Source organism: Mesitornis unicolor, unplaced genomic scaffold (assembly GCF_000695765.1).
Source record: "Mesitornis unicolor isolate BGI_N332 unplaced genomic scaffold, ASM69576v1 scaffold33928, whole genome shotgun sequence".
NCBI classification, from domain to species: domain Eukaryota; kingdom Metazoa; phylum Chordata; class Aves; order Mesitornithiformes; family Mesitornithidae; genus Mesitornis; species Mesitornis unicolor.
Window position 1 is genome coordinate 1 of NW_010200465.1, and position 23,147 is coordinate 23,147.

Below are 23,147 nucleotides of genomic sequence, written 5' to 3' on the forward strand. Positions count from 1 at the left end.
TCCAACTCCTCATATTCTGTGATTCTGTAAGAAGTCAACCAGAGAAGTCTTGTCCTGTCGTTAGAGAAAGCCGAGTGCTGAAGGTAGTGTATACCAGGGAAAGGACACTGGAAGGTGTATCCATAAGCAAAGCCTCTTTAATTATCAGTGAGAACTGGCATATTGTCTGAAAAATGGGAGCTTACACATCTGAAGATGCTCCTGTCCTTTCACTGTTTGTCCCAGTATCCCCACCTGTTGTTTGGCAAAGCATTAAGTTGGAAAGGCAAGGCCTTAAACGTCTTAAGCAGTGGGACCACATCAGATCTATTATATCCAAGTATCTCCCTAAGTGACCTGCGTCTTGCTGCCAAATAGTCTAGCTGGTTCAGAAAAATGCACTCTCTTTCATAATAGAGAGCTAAAATGCAACCATGTTTTGTAAAATGAGCATTGGAATCGACATTTTTCACTCTTCCTTCAGGGAAGAGCAATATCATGCATATTGCCTTGGGTCCATAGTTTGAAGAAGGTTAACAGCAAAGCGATGGAAAACATGAGTGAAATTCAGCAGCCTTTTCCTACTGTCACAAGTGTTGCTCTTTCCGACCCAACCAAGCAGCAATGCTTCCAGAGATGTCAGCTGCAGAACTGACATCTTCAGTGAAACACTTCTGGGGACCTGGAACAGGGACCTTGACCCCTGTGGCTGCCCGAAATTGGCTCCACAAGATGACTTTGTTCAGGGCCCAGGCACACACTGCTTCGTTAAAGATAGTGGCAGCATCTTGCAGTTTGGATTGCTCACATGAAGGAGTTGTATATGCGAAAGAGGTATTATGACTGGTGTGTCATAGCAGTGTAATAAAAGATTGAGTGTATTCAATGATTTCAGTGGCTACAGAGATTCCTTGCATTACAAATGAGAAGACTGGGTAGTGAATAAACATTAAATGCCTTTAAAAAAAACCCCAAACCAACAGATGGTATCCTATATACTATGAAAAGTCAGTGACAACCGAGACAATTCAATATATCTAACACAATGGTGTTGCATTGAATCACACATTAAAATAAAATTATGTTGGTAGGGTTATAAAGAACACCCAGCGTACTAAGAATTGACTGTAAAGCAGCAGCATAAACAACCGTCTGTCTCTGCATTTCCATCCTGACCTTCAGTTCATTCCCCTGAAATTTCAGCTGTGCAAGCCTCGTCTGCCACTTTTGCTTAATTGCACAAAAATTTTAAAATATGGGGAGCCAAGGTGACACCGCGAAACTCTTATTTCCTTATTCCAAGTAGTGCCTGGGACCAGGTCTCTTGCACCGAGTTGTGCTTGTGCTCACACACTGCTGCTGAGAACAGAGCAGGCGAAATCCTGTGTGTGCCCCTTTATTAAGGATACCTGGTTAGCCTGACTCTAGGTGGACGCAATCCAAGTGAGACGGAATTGGTTTTATATAATTTTTATTGCAGAAATAATGGCATGTACTCCTAATCCTTTTGCCATATAGCACAGTATTTTACATCTGTATGCTAACTAAAACACCGAGGCTGTAAAACCTGGCACCTGTGGTACCCAGTCATCTTGTTGAACTCCAGCTCTGGCTTTGTTGCTGGGCTATAAATAGTTTTGCTTGTGTACAGCATTTGACATTAATACACAGTGTGCTGAGTATCTGTTGACTTCTCTAAATTCTCCCTAATTTACCATTCTATATTTAAATACTTCCAAATGCAAGGGAGAAAAAGTATAATTCTCAAGATCTGTTTTTAATCAGACGTTTCTGCTTTGCAGGAGAATCGATGGGTGCAGAAGTTACTGTACTTTATGAGTTAGCTCCAAGGTAAGAGTGCAATGAATGTTTATCAAACATGATTGATAAGTTGATAAGGACTCTCCATGTTTTTTAGCACAACTTTCATTGTTTCGCTTTTTGGGAGGGCTTTGCTTATGTTGCCTGTTTCTTTAATATCCATTTTGTTAATAAAATATCCATAGAAGACAAAGGCTTTTTCCCCCCACTTCTCAGTAGAAGGTGAAATACTGAGGGAAGCATCATGCTACCAGAACTGTTCCTTGATGGACAAACAAAACGTGCAGTAATACGCTGCGGTGTATGCTCAGGTATTCTCCTAATGGCAGCTGCTAGGAGGGACACTCCGCTAACTTTCTGTTTCCGTGACCTTGGGGGCTGGCTCAGGATCGCTGAAGTGCACTCTCAAAACACCCTTGTGCTGAAGGTGAAGAGAGCAGGTGTTGTTATGCTGCATGTGTTGGTTTTGTGCCAGCCTGGGACTCTTCTGTGCTACAGAAATCCTCAGCTCAGCTCAGTTCAAGGCAGCTTGAGGTCCCCTGAAGGCGAAGGTGACTGCCCGGCGCTGGGACGTGAGCCCTAGGCTGGAGCTCCCTTGGTTTTTCCTGCTCGCTTCAGGGAGGTCTGAATTCCAGGCTCGATGTTTAACTGTGATGTGTATCATGTTCTGTCACATACATCCACTTGCTTTACCTGTGTCTTGTAAATTTGATGCCGCGGTCTCTGTCATGCTTCCGAAGTAGTAAAATGATTTTTATATTTAAAATGTTTCGTTTGGCACAAAAGAGATAATGAGATGAACGCCACAATGTACCAGCAACTGACGGATGAATCACCAGTACCATCTGCTCTTCATAGCTTGTCTGACTTTGATTTGTCAGAAAAGTCGTCTCTCGGATCACCTGAGCACAGGCGTGACCTCGAAGAGCAGCGTGGCACACTGGCGCTTCTGCCAAACAAGTTTCCCCCAGGTAATGTTTTTCCCACTGAAGATTCACTAGATATTGGGAAAATGTGATAAATAAGACACAGGGGAACTAATTAAGAAATAATGAAGAATGTTTGTCTGCTTCAGCTTTCCAGTATCTTGCATAATCATTGCAATTTCAGTAATAAGGCATACAGAGATGACAACGATTTGAGCTACCTCCTGTTTGAAACAAAATTAACTGTGTTACTTTGTGTCTTTGTTGTTTTAGACTATCATCTTTTACAGTACTCCAGACGGTCTTTAAATAGAGAAGTTATAAGGGGAAAATAGACTATTGTCAAGAGATTATTACATTGAAAAAGAGAGATTTTCTAATTTTATAAAAGCCAGTGTTGTGTTTCCTTGAGAATTGTAAGTGCTGCATAATTAATAAGCGGTGTCATGTTTGACCTGGATAGTTTCACTAAGCACAAGTGATGCTTGCAGTAGTTTGTTATAGGCAGCGATGAAAATTTAATAGCTGAGATAGCACGTACTGCACCGGAGAAAAATATTGCAGAGTAACCCAGGAGTGTGTGACATGGATAAACAGACAAATAAGATCGTGACAGTTAGAACAGATAAGTTCCTGAGGAAAGCTGAAACTTACAGCCAATGGAAGAAAAATTGGAGAATGGTAAAGCAAGAAGGAAAAGGTACGGTAATGAAACTTGATAGAGCAGATTTATTTATTATGGTATGCATTGTGTAAGTCAAAGTCACATTTATATCTGAGTTACTCTGGTAAGCTTGCTGTTGTTATAAGGAAAAATGTGTACTAGTGGTGCATCGAGCCTGAATGTGAAGCTGCATTGCAGAACTTTGGATTCATTTCCCAGATCGGGGAGCGTTTTAACTCGATAAAATTGTTATCGACTACAGCTTTGGAAGAAGAAGAAATTTTGAAAGTCTGAAAACTGGACCACTGTTTAAGTTAAAATGTAGAGTAGGAGTTTTCACTAAATGCATGATGTGTGTGCTGTATGGACAAAGACTGGAGTCGGTTATTTAATGTCTGCCATTTTGAAGAGCTCTGTGCCATTTTTTAGTATGAACACACATTCAATTTGTCAGGAGTACACAGCGTAAAGGAATACAATCATTTACTCTAAGTAAGAAGTGGTCTCTTGGTTTATTTAGAGTTATTAATGGAGCATCTGCAAGAAATTCGAATCCTGAGACAACGTTTAGAGTACTCCATAAAAACTAATGAGAGACTGAGGAAGCAGCTTGAGAGACAAGTAACAGACAAGGAACTAGATCAAGGTAAGAATTTATTTCATGACAAATTAAATCCACCTTTTCTGCTTAAAGCCTGAGGGATCCAATGCTGCTGGAGATGATTTGTGTCCTTTTTTGAATAAACTCCACCCTTTTACAGTTGGAAAATGATGTGCCTTTCTCTGAATGCTGCTGCCTCTTGAGCACCATCAGCAGACACAGCTTTTCTGTGCTTGTAGAGTGGCATAAATACAGATCTCATGTGCCTCTTCCTTGAGTCCGTTGCTTGACGTGTATCCAGTTTCGATGCACAAATCTTTTATGGGATACAGGTACAGCCTCAAACCTACAGTTGCACGTATTTCTAAGAGAAAAAAACCTACCAGGTAGTGATATTTGATGATGCTGTGGTTGAATTTCACACAGAGAATTGAAATACTTTTCCAGTTCTGTTATCAGCAAATAGCCTGCTATTTTTTTGTGTGTATGTACGTGCCTTTGCGATATCTTTATTGTTATAATGGTCTTGGATTTTAAGATACCATCTCCTTTTAATTCTCAGCCGTATCCAGCCAGGGGCTGTTGCAGGAGAGGAAGCCCATTTTATCAACATAATTTCAGTGGGGCCTGGGCCCAGTATGGATAGAGGAGGAGGAGCTTTGCTCTGAATTACACTGCTGCCATTGATCCGAACTAGGAATTTTGTGTAATTCACTTCCTTATGCCTACTCCACGTGTACCTGGGGTGGTCAGTACAGCAGCACTGCTAACAGGACTGTTGGAGATGCCTACTCTGGAATTTTCTGACTGCTTTAAAGCCAGCTTGTGTTTACATACAAGGACAAAATACCTGTAAGACAGTGCCTGGGCCATGGTGTTCAGCTTGTCATTTGAATTGATTGGTGTGATGAATGTGTTCTGCACCAAATGACATCGTGGGCTTTTGATGAGAAATACCTGACAGTAACTGATGGAAATTTTAACATAGAGTTGGTTTTCATTTCAAACTCTTAATATAAAGCAGTGGATGAAAAATACCAAAAATAGGTATGCAAATTCAGAGTCAGTGCTCTCTGTTTGCTGGTGTTCAACATCTTTGGAAGCCAAGCTCTGTGGTGCATTTAAAACTTTTCACAAGAAGGTAGCCAGGCTTTCCCTAAGGATGCTTTTGTAGCACCTTTTTAAGCACATTGTACCACACAGACATTCCCAGCATCACTGAGTGACAGGGGTTGGAAGGGCCCTCTGGAGATCACCCAGTCCAACCCCTGCCAGAGCAGGATCACCGGAGGAGATCACACAGGAACCCCAGGCGGGTTTGGGTGTCTCCAGAGAAGGAGACTCCACAGCTCTCTGAGCAGCCTGGGCCAGGACACTGGTGCCCTCACAGTAAAAGAGGTTTTCGTTATGTTTAAGTTCAACCTCCTGTGTTCCAGTCTGTGACCACCCCCCCTTGTCCTGTCGCTGGGCACAACCAAGAAGAGTCTGGTCCCATCCTCCTGATCCCCACCCTTTAGGTATTGATAAGCATTACTTTCCCACACTTTGCTCTGTTCTTGCTCTCCTTCCCACATTCCCCTCCTTAGGACAATTGATTAATATGCAATATTACTCAGAGTGGAAGCAGGCAATAAATACATACATGCTTTCCTTTTACTCAGTTTCACTAATATTGACATTAGATTCATTATATTTTACATCATCCCCGTGATCCATTTCTGTTGTTGTTTAAATGGAGACTACCTGCAAATGGCAGTTTGCTTTCAGGGATAATTTACAGTGATGGAAAGGTGTACAAAAAGCATCCATTTCATTCATGAAGTATTTACGCTGCTGGAAAGGCATACTGTTCTCGTGAAATAACCACACTGAAACACTTCCAACTCTTTTACAGCTTCATAAAGATTCTGGCAAGGGCATCCATTAATGCAGTGAAAGTATATTTTCTTTATAAACTGTCTTATGCCTTCCATCTGTCTTCTTGTTGCCTCAGTACATCTACCAATGCACTGAGGAGAAATTTGGAAAAGAAAGGGAAAAAGCAACTACCTGTTAGCATAGCTCCTGTTGGTGCTGTGGTTTTCCAGTGCTGCCTGTTTCTCTCTGTTTTGAAGATCTCTTTCATGTTACCAGATAGATGTATTCTCTCTTTTAGTAATGATGCTGCTTTTTTTTTTTTGTAATAGATGGGCTTTTTTTTACTTTCAATGTAAAAAGACGTTTCTAAGTGAAGTTGAGGCAGATTTTAGCTTTGGGAAATAATAATTCAAAACAGTTCTTTTTATTTTTAACTTCATAGCCTTATTTTTTTTTTTCCTTTTAAAAATAAAACCAAGTTGTAACTTACTTAATTGTTGATGAGAGCTTGTTAAATTCATGTGATGTTGAGTTGTTTGTTCAGCCAGAGTTAATGCACAGAATTATTCTTGTCCAATAAATATTATATGGCTGTGTATGTATCTGCCCACTATTTTTGCCATGCTATTTTTAATATTTAGATTCTCTAAGTATTCAAATGCCTCTGGGCTTCTAGTATTCTATAAATGACTCAAGTGCTGGTAGTTACTACATCGTTACTATAGAGCTGAGGTTTGCAGTGCAAGTAGAACTGAAATAATAGCTTTTAGTTTGAAGCCTAACATTTGAAATGATTGAAGCAAAGGTTTGAGTTTCCTAGGTTTCAAATGTTTTTAATGGCAGTTAACATTAAAAGGGGTTTTTGTTTGCTTTTTTTAACCCGTAAGTAACTAATGTATCTACTCAGACTTACCTTCAGCGTTAGTATGCCTGTATTTTGCTTTACCTGGGGATGAATATTTCCTTCCTTTTTGCGGTGATTTTCTTTCAGTGCCTGTCTGTCAGTCAGTGTTTCCTTTGAAACCTTCAAGGTTCGCATCCTTAGCACTCACTTGTTCAGCACAAAACATAATGAAAACTCAAGTGCATTGCGGCTGTAGGCCCTGGTGCTCCACTGTGCGCTGGTGAGATGGCCCTTTGCATCTGTGGAGAGCGTAATTGATGTCAGCAGGGCTCTGCACAGAAGTGGTAGTCTCAGTAGTGGGTCAAATTGCGGGATTGTGGCCTTATTACCACCGGCTCTACATTATCTCTTATTATGTAAGATAACTAATAGTCATATTCTAAAGCCTTTCAGTAGAACTGTGATAGCATAACTTTTCAAATAGGATAAAGCTGGGTGATGGGCAATAAATTAAATTAGAATCAAGATGAGACCATCAAGCCTTGCCACTTCAAGTTGAATTGCTTTGTTAAAATCTGAAAGGAAAAAGCCTTTTGAGTTCACATAGCTACCTCAACTCTTTAACATATAGATAGTAAAATGCCATTACTGCCAGACTTCTAGAGCCTTTGAGTCTTTCAGTAACGACAAGAGGTGCATATCATGGCACACTACATCCCAGTTAGGTAGTGGGTAAAAGCTTCAATTGGGATTACAATGAAATGAGATTACTCAGAGGAAGTGCAGCACATCAAATTGAATTGAACTGCCAGAGCTGAAAGGCATCCTCCTCATACATTCAGCTAATTTTTTTGCCAGCTGGTTATTTCTCTATTAACCAAATAGTTGACACTCATGTATTTATCTCGAGCTTTAAAGCATAGGAGATACTGGGATAACCAATCAACTGAAAAATACTTTTAATAGTAATGTTAATTCCGGTGGGTCCTGAAGTGTTTTACTGACTATAAGCAGGTTATAAAGGGCAATATCAATTACTTGATTTCCATTTCAGAGGCAGCCACCTTGAGAGTGGAATGTGGCACTTTGCAGACTGTACTACAACATTACACATCGCTGTGGGATGAGTGGCATAAATACAGTACATTATGAGGGTTACCTAGGCTGGAATTTGACTGACTGGATACACGATTTAACACTGGCATTCATTCAACTAGCACAATAACATCCTCAGAGTAGGATTCATCACCCTTAAGTTTCTAAAAGTTAGACATCTAAGTCTGTGCTGGTTACCCAGAGCTTCTCATGCATCTCTTTGGAGGACAGGGCCTCATCTCACCTCCAGAGAGGTGAGTAGGGGTTGCGTTGGATGAGCCACAATCTGGAGGTGCCTGTTTCTCCCCATTTCTCAACCATGGTGATGGTTGATCAGCACTGGCTCAGTTATCTAAATTTTAGATACACACATTTAAGAGGGATGAATTTTCATGCCTGTGATCATAAGTGGGTTCTCAGTTTGTAATCAGGGGCAAAGGCAGTGACTCCAGCCTTATGCTCTAGACTGGCGTGGTACCAGATCTGTTACCAGACTATTTACATTACTTCCTGCATTAACCACCGTGGATCAGTTGTAGAATCTAGTGGTTCTCTGCGATCATATCTTTAAATACAACAGGGTATGAACAAAGCAAGACTGAAATACAAAACCTTCCAAGAGTTTGAATTATTTTCAAAGAGTAGCAATGTCACAAAATACTCCTGCATTTTGTACTGTTGGAATATTAACTGATAGGTAAGTGCTGCCAGGAATAATTTTGCAATTTTGGTAATGGTTGCCCAGCAATGAGAGGTACTCGTGATGCAGGGCTTTGGATTACTTGGCATTGACCTGAACTGCCTTTTAGTCTGTAGGAATAACCTTCAAAACATATAGAGGAGAAATATCTTTCATAACATGTTTTTCTGCAATTTTTTAAATTGTTCTTGTCTGAAAAGTTTAATCTTTAATGACCTAGAGATGACTCATAAATCATCTTTTATGTATATATTTATAGGTTCTGCAAACATTTTTATCCGTGGCTCAGAGCAGCATAATTCCCTGACTTCTGAAATACATTTCCTGAGGAAGCAAAATCAAGTTCTGAATGCAATGCTAGCAAAAGGATCCAGAGGTAAAAGTGTAAAACTGTGCTTTACAGGAGTAGACTGCAACTCGTTACAGATCAGAAAACAATAAATATTAACAGTCCATTCATTAAACTGACTCAACCATTTGTCATTCTTCTGTTTTAAAATAATGTGGGTATCTCTGGAGTTTGTGAGCTTCTTTTCCTTATGTTCCTGGATGCACTGGAGAAAGAAAAGCCTTGGAGACTTCCTGCATGTTTTGGTCTCAGGTGCTTGATCCTGCTTTGGCAGGGGTTGGACTGGATGATCTTTCGAGGTCCCTTCCAACTCCTGATATTCTGTGCTTTCTGTCTGTAGTCCTAGCTTAGCCCTTCAGCAGTGAAAGGCTGGTGATGCACATCTTTAGCAGCATGTGGACATACCATTTTCCTGCACTTTCAACAAGACTACTGAAGATGAGGAAATGATTTTTTAACTACTAGGAGATGGGATGATTCCTCCCTGCTGTTTCTTTGCCAGGGTTGCCACCTCCTTTCCCAATGCTAAACGTAGGGTCACAAAAGACTTGGGGTCCCCAGAAGCCTCTCTGGTTGCGGCTGTCTCAAAGTGTTCACATGTCCCTGTCAGCAATTCTTTGTCACAGACCCAGTCTGGGGAGGTGGTTTGTGCCAAGGAGTGATGGGCTGATGTGATACATTTGGCTGACGAATAGAGCTGGGAAAGAGAGGACAGAGGGATTTCTGTGAGACGAAGAGGAACATGGTTGCAATGTGCCCTGGAACAATCCCACTGAGTTATTTTCTTCCTAAAGAGAAGTCAAGTCCATTATCTTGTGAGGATTGGCAAAATTCATGTGCCTGCTTTGGGATCCTGCTGCCACTGCTTGTTGAATGCTGCCCTTCTGACCACCTTCCAAGAGGTGTTGGGGCATTTGACATATGAGGCTGTACACAGGTTTTTACTGAGCCTTGGCGAGTCCTGGGTGTTAAATGTTTCACATTACAGAAAATGCACCTACAGGAAGTCATTAGAAAATTGAAATCCTAAAAAGCACAGGAGCAGCTGTTATTTTCTGACAGTCTCTGAAAAAGCTGGTTTTGTTAAAAAGCATAGCTTTGGTGGGTTGTGGGCATTGCAAACACCTTGTGTTTCTTGTTTTTTTCAGATAAACAAAAGGAAAATGAAAAGTTAAGAGAATCTCTTTCTAAAAAGAATGCAATCATCGAGCATCTTCATGAGGATTATGAATGCGTCAAGAAAGAAAATGAAAGGTTGCAAAAACAAATTGGCCAAAAGGAAGATGAAACCAGATATCTGACATGTCAGATTTACAGCAGTCGTAATGAATTAAACAGGTATTGATTCTGTCCACATTTAGACATTCATTTAGAGAAGAAAATTGTCAATGTGACAAGCATGTGTTTAGCCATAGCCATTAGCATTAATGAGGTGCATAGATATATTCAAAAGGCAAGGGAAGAGTTATGGAGGAAAGAGGAATGGATTTTAGATTTTGAAACAAAATGCAAGGATTTAACTTGGCTGTTTATTGGGACTTAACAGGTTGCAAACAGAAATTAATGTAAAGCAACATCAGCTCTCTGAGAATGAGAAGTTACTGCAGTCGCTCCGAACAGAGATCAAGGTTTATGAAAAGCTGGAGGAAGCAAGAAGGAAGGGGGCAGGTATAAATGCACAATTGTTTCTATACTCCTAGCTTTTGCAACCCTTCCCTCTCTGAATATGATCTTGTCAAAGGCCAGCAGGGCTAGGGCACTGTTTATTTCTGCCTGTGTCTCCTATGCAAAGCAGAACTGACAACTTAGTGATAAAATGCTGCTTTTGACTTAGGAGCGTAACAGCGAGGTTGAGATGTGTGGTATGTTCTGACTAGGCACACCCAAGTTTCCTTTATCTTTTTAGCTAAGATAAAATCAAATACTGAAGATTCAGTGGCTCAGGCTGGAGAAGCTTAATGGGGATCTTAGATATTTACTTGTCATCTAAATACATGCTGCTGTGTCCCCACAGGTACTGCTTACTCAGGTAGCTTGTGCTTTCCTTGTCTGAATACGAGGGTAGTGTCTTCTCCCTAGGGCTGGGAGAAGTGCTGGCACTGCTTTCCAAATGAGACATTTAATAAAGTCCTGTCTGCTTTTCTGTCACTAAAGGTGAGGGGTAGGAATGAGACTCGCATGAGTTCTTCCTGCCCCTTTTAAGGAAGCTACACCACCACATAGCTGTTGGTGTGGTTAGGTAAAAAAGTGCAGTGCTGTTCACTGCTGCATACCCGTTACAGGATCCAGCAAGTTTCCCATTGGAAGTTCTTGTGAAAGTGAATTTTTTTCTTCCTGCTACTTCAAGTAATATGCCCTGCTGTCACTATTTCGTGCTTAGCTGCAGCAGAAGAGCCCTGTTGGCATAAGGCTTTAAGCCAAAGTTGGCTCAGGGATGGAAGTAAGTCTCCTTGCAGAACTGGCGATGTAATTAGAGTAGCAGCACCCTCCTCGTGCAGCTGAGCCCCTTCCCACTGTCTGGAGAACAATTTGATTTCAGCATGAAAGAATACATGGCATTGTTTGTGTACTGACCTCCTTCCAGCATAAGGCAACCGCAGCCCTTGCTTTTCCCAGGTTCAGATTTATTCCTCTGGTTGCCAGGTGATCACTTTTCTTTTTTCTTTTGTGTATAAAATTAAACTCCCAATTCTGCTCCATCCCTCCTCCGCACTCTGAGATTACCCATTCCTTTTTCTTTCCCCAGACTGTGTATTAATGCACTTCAAATTTTGTAAATCCTCTTCATTCTCTTTTTATTGTATTTTTCGCTTTTGGCATAAGACTTACTAGCTTTTATGGACAAAGTGAAAAATAATTTTCAGCTCTTTAAATCTTTTGAGGGTGGAAGCAATTAAGATGTGCTTTCTTGTCACACCATTATCTTAATGCTGTTTGTGGTTCATTCTTTATATTGAGGATAACGCTGGCTATAATTTACTTGCTCAGCATTCTGATAATGGCTAATATTATTTTAATTGTTAAAGATGTTAAGTGTTTCTGTTGAAATTGTCTCAGATCCCAGGTGTGATGCATCAGAAGAATTCCGAAAAGATCAGAATAATCCACTTGACTTACATGAACTATTGACTGAAATACAGAGTTTGCGAGTGCAGCTTGAAAGAAGCATAAACACAAACAAGTCTTTACATGAAAAATTAGAGGAGCAGCTTTCAAAAGAAAAGAGAGAGGAAGTGGGATCAGTGTCAGCTGTTCATATCAACTATCTTTTCAAACAGGAATCTCAGCATTATGCAGGAATGAACGGTACTGTGCCATGCATGCTTTTATCACGCACTAGAACCTGTGCCTTGTTCTTTAAAGGTGCTCCTGAAGCCTCGTACAACATCAGCTGTGCATTTGGGAGCTGCCCATCAGCCTTTCAAATCCCTTTTCTGTTCGAGCTGTTGGTGCATGGGGTGGTGGGATGCGCCCTGCACTGTCTGACAGCCTCCAGCTGTCACTCCCTTTTCATTCAAGAAAAGCATTTGCAAACAGTCTCTGGGGTGGAGGGAGGCTTACATTAACTTGCCATAAATTTTGCTTACCTGGGGTTCTTTTTAATGCAGAGCTCTATAGCGTTTACTAAGGGTATGTATTACTCAAGCATGATCAATAAGTGCACTAAATAGTCTTTGTATAAATCAGTTGTCCCCTTTTTGCCCTTGAGGAATATTTTACCTTTATTTCAATCACTGTTAAGTGATACTGTTTTAGCAAATCAGGGAAAATGTAGTGTTTACACTGAGGGTTAGATTATTGTCCTAATATAGATGTACATGTGATGCAGAGGGCACAAGAATGTACCTCCTTGCTGCTAAAGTATTCTGCATAGTAACAGCTCTCCATACTTGCAGCAGAAACCACCTTTCCTACTGCCTGTACAGGTACACATCTTGTTATGGGAACCAGTAATAATAATGGGGCTTTTTGGGTCCATACACTTCACCTGAACATGCCTCCCTAAATCTTATGCACCACACAGAGCAGGCAGAAGCAGCCAGGTAAAGAGAGCTAGTGGGAGAGCTCACAGGATACAACAGGGCTTTTTACCTCCTCACTTCATTTGTGGGTCCATCGTGTAAAACACATAATCAGTGTAACTCTGCGCTCTCCTTGGAGTGTCCAGAACTGAACTTGTTAGCTTTTTAGATGTTCTCTTGTTAGTCTTTACTCATAGGTACTCAGGGAATTTGGAAGGTCTGAAAAGGGGGGATAGAGATATGATCTTTATTACGGTATAACTGTGGAGTGTGTGGTATTTTTTGTGAAGTTAATGAGAAGTGTACACTTGTTGATTAAAATGTCTTCATCAGGATGTATTAGATTTTCTGATTATGACTTGATTTGGGGAGATACCTTGAACTTCGGATAGATGCTAAAAAGATAAATATAGGTAAATAACTGGAAGATCCGTGGTGTGGTACTAGAAAATCAGCTGTGTTACCTCAGGACTCAGGGAAACATCACCAAGAAAAAAATAAATAGTAGAAGTAGAGCTAGGAAGTTGTTGGTTTGTTTTTTTTAAAGCCCGTGAACCTCTACTGCTATACCCTTCCTTGTCCTGTTTTTATATATAGAAAAGCTTTGCAAAGGCCCTGCTGCCACCAGAAACAGACATTGCATTTTGCTAGTGAAAACAGGTATATCCACAAGTATTGTAAATGTGCGTGTTATCAGTATCCCAGACTTGCTGTTCAAGAGAAGTCCAGTGTCAATTAGTTCTCCACGTAAGGATAAAATAATTTAAAGTATTGTTCTGTCCCAGGTACGCACTCAGCCTCTAAAGATGATTTAGACAGCACCTCACACTGCAGTAGTGCTTCATCTTCCAGCACGGCGTGCACCCCTCGTCTTGTGCCTGGGCATCGCATGTGGGCAGACAAAAACGGGCGCCACGTTCTCGGCTTGATTGAGGATTATAACGCTCTGCGGAAACAGATTGCAGAAGGGCAACAGGTTGTAGCAGAAATGGAGATTTCTTTGAGAGAGGTCACTGGTACGAAACTGCAGGAGCCTGGAATAAAGGTAAACAGCAAAATCTGTTTTAAAGGATGGCGAATTTTACCTAGAGGTGCAAAATGCCAAGGTTCCAAAAGCAAAGAACTAGGTTAATGGTGCAGCAGGCTCCATTAACTGAATAATTCTGTTAGAACACCTCAAGCTTGACAGTCCAAGTCTCATCTAGATGCAGGCATCTATTTGTGATTCTAGGTTAATGAGGCTATGGATAAATGAATTAATTCTGGTCCTTTAATAAGCAATCGTGCTTTTACCTGCAACTTGAAATGAGGTGGAACTACTTGCTTTTACTATAGAAACTGGTGATTGTTACACTGGAAATGATTTAAAAAGCCAAACAAACAAAAAAGTAACTAACAAAAAAACCCAGATAAAACGCTAAAATGCTTTAGAATGGGCTTAAACTAGGGGAATGTATCAGTAACTGTCGTGGTTTGGGCCCAGTGCATAGCTGAGCACCACGATGCCCCAAAAAGGGCCAGTCAAAATAAGAACTGGGAGGGCTTCTCACCACTTAAAAAGGTCACAGGCAAAAGACAGACTCATCATAAGGAATAAAAAAACAAAACAATTTTAATTTGTTACCAACATCAGAGTAGAACAATGGGAGATACAACCAGATCTTAAAGTCAAAACAACTTCCCCCCAGCCCTCCCTTCTTCCCGGGCTCAGCTTTTGTTCCCCGTTCCTTCACCTTCCCCCTCCCCCTTTGCCTTGAGGCACAGAGGGATGGGAGTGGGGGTTGCAGTCGGTTTTCAGATGTGCTTCTCAGGAGTAGGAAAGACTCTGCCCAGCCTCTCTCTCTGCTTCCATGTGGCCCCCTTTCCACAGGGGAAAAAAAAAGTCCTCAAAAGTCCAATCTGGGTCTGCCCACAGCTGCAGTTTCCCTCACACACAAAACTGCTTCAGCCCAAGTCCACAAAACTCCAATATGGGTCTGCCCATGGTCACAATTCCCTCACACATGACCAGTCGACCCGGCTCTTGCCACGGATGTCAAAGGGGAAACCTGAGTCTGCGTCCTCCTCCTCCCTCTCTTTTCTTTCCTTCAAACCGACCTTGGTGTTCTTCAACAAGTTGTTCTCCTCGGGCCCCACTCCTTTCTCCGCTGCAGGTCTCTTCTGATGGTTCTGGAGATCCCCTCTCTCTCTCTTTTTGGGATGAAGCTGCAGTGGGGCTTAAGCTTAAGTTGTGGTCAGGACCGGCCAAGCCCAGCCTGGCAAGGCCAGGGCCACACCACCTGCATCTGGGGCCATGTTGGTCAGGGCCAGTGCCAGAGAGGGCAAAGCATGCCCTGCACCCCCCTTAAACACATGGATTTGCAGGGGCACTGATTGGCTTGGGCCTGGGCAGAGGGGGGGCTGACAAAGGAAAAGGGGGAGCTTTTCAGGTAGCTTCTTAAAGGGCCATCTCCATAGCCCTTCCCCCGTTACCAAAGACAACAAAAAACCCCTCACAGAAAACCCTATACAGTAACCTAAGGATAAAAATAAATAAGGCAATTTTCTTGTGATGAAGGCTTGAAATAAACCCAGGAAATATGAGATAGTTAAAAGAAATTTGATATAGAGCTGATAAAGTTCCCCACTTACTTGTATTCAGCCTTTTTGTAATGCCAGGTGATAACTGTACATTAATGATGATGAATGCCAATGAGGATTGTTTCATATTAGGGAAGCTTTTAAATGTTTTTCCACTCCTTGGTATCAGTTGAACACTTGAGCAATATCAGTAGCTAGTCTTGAAACTTGAATTAATGATCACATCATGTCTTATAAGACACAGTGCATTGTCCTTTCTGCATCTTGTGTCGCACAGTGGTATCAAGTCATGGTGCTCTTGCTGTAGTCTTAAACATAATAATTCTTAAACCAATAAAATATTTGCCTTGTATTGAATATTGTCAATCGTTTTCCTCTAGAGTCAGGAAGACAACTTGTGTTTACTTATGCTATTTTTTTCTCATTTAATATTGTTACTGTCTGGGTGCAGTTAATGGTAACATATTTGGCGTGGATTGAATAAGACAAATTACCTACAAGCTTCAACAAAAGGGAAGGACCAATCTGTGCATGTCCATGGTCCCTAATAAGGAACTAAAAAACTTAAACTGCAAGAGGAAAGGCTAGAAACAGGCATTTAAAAACGACATGCCAGTGGTAAAAGTAGTGAAACCCCAGAATGGAGGGTGTTACTGGAGGCGCTTTTAAGAACAGATTACATTAATGTTTGAAAAATTACATGTAATGCTTTCCTGCCTTGGAGAGGGAAAGTAAACTGGGTGACTAATGAAGGTACTTTTCACCCCTGTGATTTTAAGATAATGTAAATGTTGTGAAAAACGTGCTCACAGCTCTTCAGAATGCAGAGGATCTTAACTGCATGGATAAATTCGTGCTACTTATTTTTCTAGTTGTAATTAGTAAAGCTATTGAAGATGCAGTCTTCAACAATTCTGAAATTCTTTTTGTGGCATCACATGTGTGCTCACACAGTAAAATGATGTCTGGATGACACTTAAGACTCTCTGAAGTATCATATATTTTCAAATGACCTAGTTAAGGTACTGATAATGACTGAAAAAGTAATCTCTCCGTTAAGTTTGTAGCTTGTTTTGTTGGTGTAAAGATAAAAGCAGCAAGTTTCACAATTTGCAGTTTCCTATCAAGCTCTAAATCACTGAAGTTTCAGACTACTTAGCAAATGGGGTATTTTATGTGACAGGAAGATGCTGGTGAGATAACAGTGCTAAATAAGCATTCAAACAATATGCTGCATGGGGCAGAAACTGTGAATGCTTTCCTTTCATTACCCTTCCCCTTCTGTATCACCATTGCTTTGGTAATTCATTTGCTTCCCTTGCATTCTTTCCCTCCTTTATTTCACATTTATGCAATTTCTTCAATTTGGTTTTCTCATCTGTCAGCAGAGGAAAACATTTTATGTGTGTCCTGATAGTTATTTTAGCATGAAATGGAACAGTTTAAAGGGTTTGCTAAGGAAGAAACATCTATATTGCTTAAATTGATGTCTGTAATAATTTGACTTTCAAATAACACAACACGAGATGCAAAGGGAGAAAGAAGAGAGTTGCCAGCTCTTACCACGTGGCATAGCAAATCTAGTAAATATAATCTATTATTAATCATGGTTATTGATTAGGATAAATTCCCTCCCTTCCTGAAATTCTCAGATAATGCATAATTCAGCAGTCTTTGTAAACTAACAAATTAGCTTTTGTGGCACACAGTGGCTGTGTATATCATCTTAAATACGAAATTATACCGACTGTATTTACACCATTAATTAAGATTACATTTTCATAATGTTTCAAGCATAAAATATAACTTGTCTCTAATCTATGATATAGGTACCAGACCAGGCATCACTGCATAGTTTTTCTGCAAATATTCACACAGTACAGCAGATTTTAGAAGAGGCTGCACGTTTACTGAAACTTCTCTGGAGAGTTTCCCTGCCACTGAAAGCCGTACACGGTGCTACTCATGGCTCTCAGGTACTGTTATGGTTCATTTTGGGGGTTGTTTTTTTTTTTTTTTTTAAATTTTATTTTTAACTGCTGTAATGTGTCGAGGAAGATGCACCAGTTAGGAATGGCATTTGGGAAAATCATTTGAAAGTCATGAACCCAGGATGCCCAGTCTCTGAACTCATGCATTTGGTCAGCCCTCGCCACTGAAGGCTCAGGGTGAATGTGTGCTGGTTTCCTGTCCTGCTCATACTGTGTACAGGGGTGTTCATTTACAGAGTACTTTATATTCAAGATGTAATCTTTAGCCCTGTTACGTGATATTCAGGAAACCTAGGCAGGTGGCAGATGTAACATTTCAACAAGAAAAGGCTTGGACTCCCTGTTACAGATCCAAATTCAATTTGATTATGTATAGACTGGTAACAACAGAAACTTCAGCAACTTTGATGCAATCTGAGCTACATTTTCCTTTTGCTCTTTTGATGCCTAAGCTGTAAAGTAGGATGCTTTTTTGAAAGTGTGGCAAAATCCCGAGACAAGTTTTATAACACTTTAACAAAAAAAAGATTGCACTATGCAAATGAATGAAAGTAAACTGAATATGAAGGAATTATCTGTACTGCCATAATGCCACCACTCAGTAATGCAACTCTTTCAAACTGTAGCTTTAAAATAAATGGAAAGTGTTTTCACTGAGGTTTTTGTATGTGTTTCTTAAGGGAAGCAGGATATCGTTGAAAGAAAACTCCAAACTTTAGGAAAGTAATCCTTTTATATAAAATTTTAATAACATTTCTATTGTTATTTTCTAGCATCCTTAAATGTGTAAAATCACAAAAGCAGTAAGAATGAACTGTGCTGTCTAATACAGTTCAGTGAGGTTTCAGCTCCATATTTGGGATGTCTTGACAAGTGTGCGTATTTCCATATTTATCCTCGTGTATAATCTGTATGGACAGCTGGATTGTGGTATCTGAACATCTCTCATACACACACACGGCTTTCAGTATGTGCGAGATGCATCTAATGCTTTTCTGTCATACCCATATAAAGCTGCTTGATCTGGATCAGTCACTTGTGAAAATCTGACCTTCATGTGTGAGGAATCTGAGTTCCCAGGACTGCACCTTATTAGAGCCTAAGAGAATCGTTTCTAGAGTTTCTTATCCAACATTCTGAGATCTTAAGGATTTTAGACTGCTTCTGGTGTCTTTAATGCAGTATATGAAAGAAATCTCTTGAAGCTTGATTCTAAAAGATGCTGAGTATCCACTGCCTTCTCCCTAGTCCCACAGGAGTTGTGAGTAATCAGCTCTTCAGAAGAGCTAAATGCTAGGGGTGAATTCCAGAAGATAATGTTATTTAACAAATGGCACAACAGCAAGAAAAATGTACAAGTTAAAGTTTGCATGAGGATCCAGATCAGTGATACTGGCCCCATCAGGGCTGCTTGTAGTCCTGTTTTACAAGATACTCACCATAACTTGGTTGGAATTGGTGGTGAAAAGCAAACCTCAGATAATGATACTGTCAAATAATTTTGCAGTAAAACCGCTATGGTCATTTGTAGAAAGCCTTTCAGTCCTTTGACAAAAGCAGCAGCAACTATTAATGGAACACTGGAGAAGGAAGCTGGAGGTTCTGAACCTGGCAGACAGGATATTTGCTGATCCCATAGCACTGGCCTTCATTATATTTTCTATTTGAGAATTAAGAAAAAAAAAAAGAGAGAGATGGAAGTGTAAAAACAAAAATAGGCACTGGTATTAAGACTTTTTTCAGACTAACAGAAAAATTAATTGCACTAAAAGGCTGCTAAGAATTGTCGTCTCTTGGCAGATGTCACTGGGGATGTGAACGTGGAAGGACAGGCACTCACTGATGTGTCAGTCCTTTAAGGAGCTGTTCATACTTTTAAGAAAGCTTGAGAACTCTTGTACAAAAGTGTTTACCAATTAAAAACACTTTTATATAATATTTTATATATTTAATATTTTCTCCATTTAGGATGAAGGAATGAAAGCAGAAATATTTAGATTGCGTAAGAAACTGTCTGAGCAAGAGAAGAAGTTACACAGCACAGTGAAACGCCTGCACTCCACGAACCAGTTGAAGGAAAACATGGAGAAAGTCATCATTGACCAGTGTAAGTGTATGCCTTACTATTGGTGCTCATTGTATTGCTGTAGTCTGTGGCTACCTCAAAAATTGGAGAACCATCGAAATGAATATAGGCGGCTGTTCTTCTGCAGTTGCTCTGACTGGCGTTTCCTTGTGCGCGCTCAGGTGTTAGCGACAAGCAATTCATGAGGCTCAGTGTACAGAACTGATGGAGCCTCATTGGGGTTGTCATGTAAAAATCAAAGTTATTCTATTATGTCTGTCCTAATAATATCCCTGGGGTAGATTTACTCGTTTAGTTTGGTTGGTTCCTAGTTGCAGTGACATCTCAGGTAGACACACTGGGTCATTTCAGTAGAGCTGGCAGGGCATAAATCAGCAGAGATTTTACCGTTATGGCCAAAATGTTTTCTCCACAACTCCACGTACCCAGACTTTTCAAAAGAAACCAGTCCATCTCCCCCTTATTTTGCTCACTCCTTTTCAGGGCATTCAACCTCATCTGAACTAGGTCCTAATAAAATGAAGCCTGCATTTTCTGAAATCTCCTTAATGTGAAGTGCTGCCTGGCGAGCAGCAGCTTCGCTATTAGTGTCACATCCTCTAAATTCTCTTCATGTACTGAATTTAATATTTTTGATTTAGAAAAATCTAGTTTGCCAGGTGAAATGAATTTACTAGCAGAGTTCTTTATGAGCAGAGAGCACTCTGCTACACAGAAAGACCTGGATACGATTTTCTGTAAGTTTCATTGATTACAGGAATTATGGATGTCAAGTTACCTTTGCCTTAAAGAGCAATTTCAGAAATGTTTCTAAATTGCATCTGTACACAAATTCCTGACCAGGCATACAACAAAACCAGTGGTTCACATGAAGCTGCTGGGTTTTGTTAGGGCGCTTTCACTTGTTTTTGTTATTTCTTCCTTTCTCCTTTTGCTGGTAAGAAAGCAAAGGCATTGCAGTAGGTGACCTTGCCTGCTTTCATTCTCCAAACATCCTATTAGCTGGCCACTCCGCTGAGGATGTTCAGGTTCCTTCTGTTATTTAGTTGAGCATTCCTAAATATATTTAGGGACAGAGACTGGAACATTCTTGTGGCTCAGTCTTCTGTGCTTTCGCTGGCGAGCGAACTCATTGCTTATAAACCTCATCTGAACCTCTGAACATGTAACAGTGCAGTGCCAAATTGCAGTAATCTGCCAAGGGTATAATTATCTCATGACAGCTCTACCCTTGGAGTTGTTGGGTTCTTATTATTGTAATGAAAAATCTTTATTATGGCTAAATTGTTTGTTTTTTGAGACTGGAATATTAAATTGGTATTTGTGAATGGTATTTTTCAGCAGTTATGGAGCTGACACAGATTAGAGATTCACATATTTAACCTGACATTTCTAAATACCAGTTTTGTTTGGAAGCATCCCCTCCTCCATTCGCAGGTCTCACTCTGTCCCCACAGAGGCAGAATAGCTGGATGAACACAGAAAACTTGGAGCCCTTCAGAGCAAGCCACTGACATGATTTCCCCTAAGCATATATGGGTTGCCTTGTCCTTGAACCGCTGGAGGAGCTGGCTGACTTCTTTTGCCATCTGTCCTCATCCCAGCCCGTCGTTCCCCATCACCTCTCCACTGCACAATTTTTCTCTCCCTCCTGCTACTGCTAACTGCCCCCCTTCCTCTCCATCCCAAGTATACTGATAAATAGATCAGATTGTAGGGAGCTCATGCACCTACAATTAAAATTACTTACCTTAAAATTAACAGAAAGTCTTCCTTGGATGACTTAGATCAAGGTGACAAGGTCATCAGTACTGCAGGGGGCTGTTTGTACCTGTCATGTTAAATGCAGCGATGAACTGTGCGTGTTTGCACACGTATTGTTCTTGGTATGGTAGAAACACTTTAAAAACCCTTCCCTGATGGTTAGATCTGAAGAGCAGCTGATGTGCCCGGTGGAACTGGTGTGGTCCTGTGCAGATCCTTCTGCTCCCCACCGGCGCTCTCCCTGTCCAGCATTGCCCCTTCTTCATCTCGAGCTGTTGCAAGCAGAGGTTTGTACAAAACCTGCACTTCTGAACAGGGCACGGGAGGGAAGAACAGTTCTGGATTTTGGGGAGTGAGAAAGTTGAAGGGGTGGTAGGGGGCTGTGTGAGATCACCTGGTCTCTGCCCATCTTGTAGATATGAGGTCATATATTATTTAATAGTTGGCCATAAGACTTGAATACAGGGAAGATAGAAAGACTGTGCAGTATTCTTATAAATCTCCTCTTTCGTTCCAGTGGTTTTAACTCATGATGTCTTGAAGAAGGCTAGAGGAAACCTGGAAGTAAGTGAAAATTTTGCTTGCATTTAATTCCTTGACACAAACTCATTAGAAACATGCATTGCTGTATCAGTAGTATTTTGCAGAATTAGTCTGATTTGCTTTAGGTTTGCAACCTAATCAAGTCTGGGTGACAGCAGTTTAGTATGATAAATATTCTGCAATGTTTGATGTATAAATTAGTTTTATGACTGACCACATAAACAACCAAAGCCTCTCTTTTCTGATGCTTTGCCTAGATTAATATTCCTGTCTGTCATCTTCCAGTAGTTTATTTTCAGCAGATCACAGTCCAATAACCTGTCTGCTGAGCAAGTTCACAAAAGGCACCCGTATTTAAAGCTTGTGTGTTAATAACTGGTGGTGCTTTTCTTCAAAAAAAATACAGACCCAACAGGCAAAGCTTTCACTAGCAGCTCTTTGCTAATGCAGTGTATTAAATTAGTTTGAGTGTTTAAGTAATCACTGTTCAGATTTGATTTCTCCCAGAAGGTTCAGCCTTCACTCCCAGAAGGATGTAATGCACTTCTTGACTCCTAAAGCCCATCCTTCTCCTCACGCCACTCCACTCTGAGTGATTGCAGGTTTTCCATCCCCTCCTTAAAGCTTCCTCAAAAAACCGCCTCCAACACCTCCCCATGCAGCTGCTGTGTGGTGCCTCAGCCCTGCCCGAGTTAGAAAGCGATGACATTAAAAAGTCTTTTCACTTACAGAAGCCTTATCACTTTAATTTGAAGATCTGCTGAACACAGGAGCTCCTATTTGCAGCATTTATAGCCCAGGGGTAGGGACAAATTGAATTACAGCAAAATAGTAATAATTATTGTTTTTCCTAACCAGGTCCCACCAGCTGAGAATCAAAAATCACCTTCCTATGCCAGCAAAAAAAGGATTCTCTGAAGGAGAAATTTCCACTGACAGAGACTGGTCCTGTGATTGTTGTTTGCTTCTTTATGCCTTACTATTTATTGATGTAAAAATGTTTGTTCAGCTCTTTTAATGGAATCAGCCTTTGACCAAAAAAAAAGAAGATGACAAAAAAGGAAATCTTTTGGTAAATAACTTATTTAACATTTTCTGTAATGTAAAAGATGGTTTTTAATATTTATTACAGAAGCAAGGTACTGGAGGTATTGAAGAAAAAAATCCAGATTTTTTTTAAAGTTGGCTCATTTGAAATTTTATATTTGTACTTGCCATGTTATAAAACTGTTTGTTGTTGTAGTCAAGTAAGTCCTGAAAGAATCAAGAATGTGACCAACCTTCCAAACTGCTTCTCTACTGCTAAAAGAATGTAGGTTAAGAAA

General features: G+C 40.5%; 2 protein-coding genes across 2 annotated transcripts; both read left to right on the forward strand.

The window, feature by feature from the left end:
• The first annotated feature begins 1,786 nt into the window (after positions 1–1,786).
• LOC104544802 (CDK5 regulatory subunit-associated protein 2-like) lies at positions 1,787–12,464 on the forward strand. The gene is made up of 8 exons (XM_010189769.1): positions 1,787–1,830; positions 2,587–2,771; positions 3,911–4,036; positions 8,747–8,863; positions 9,985–10,174; positions 10,383–10,504; positions 11,894–12,142; positions 12,445–12,464. The coding sequence occupies exons 1-8, from the start codon at positions 1,790–1,792 to the stop codon at positions 12,462–12,464; spliced, it is 1,050 nt and encodes a 349-aa protein (XP_010188071.1). The 5' UTR covers positions 1,787–1,789.
• A 1,277-nt stretch (positions 12,465–13,741) lies between these two features.
• On the forward strand, positions 13,742–22,867 carry LOC104544801 (CDK5 regulatory subunit-associated protein 2). The gene is made up of 5 exons (XM_010189768.1): positions 13,742–13,903; positions 17,268–17,414; positions 19,398–19,536; positions 21,797–21,843; positions 22,681–22,867. Exons 1-5 carry the CDS (start codon positions 13,748–13,750, stop codon positions 22,738–22,740), a joined length of 549 nt encoding a protein of 182 aa, XP_010188070.1. The 5' UTR covers positions 13,742–13,747; the 3' UTR covers positions 22,741–22,867.
• Positions 22,868–23,147: the final 280 nt, after the last annotated feature.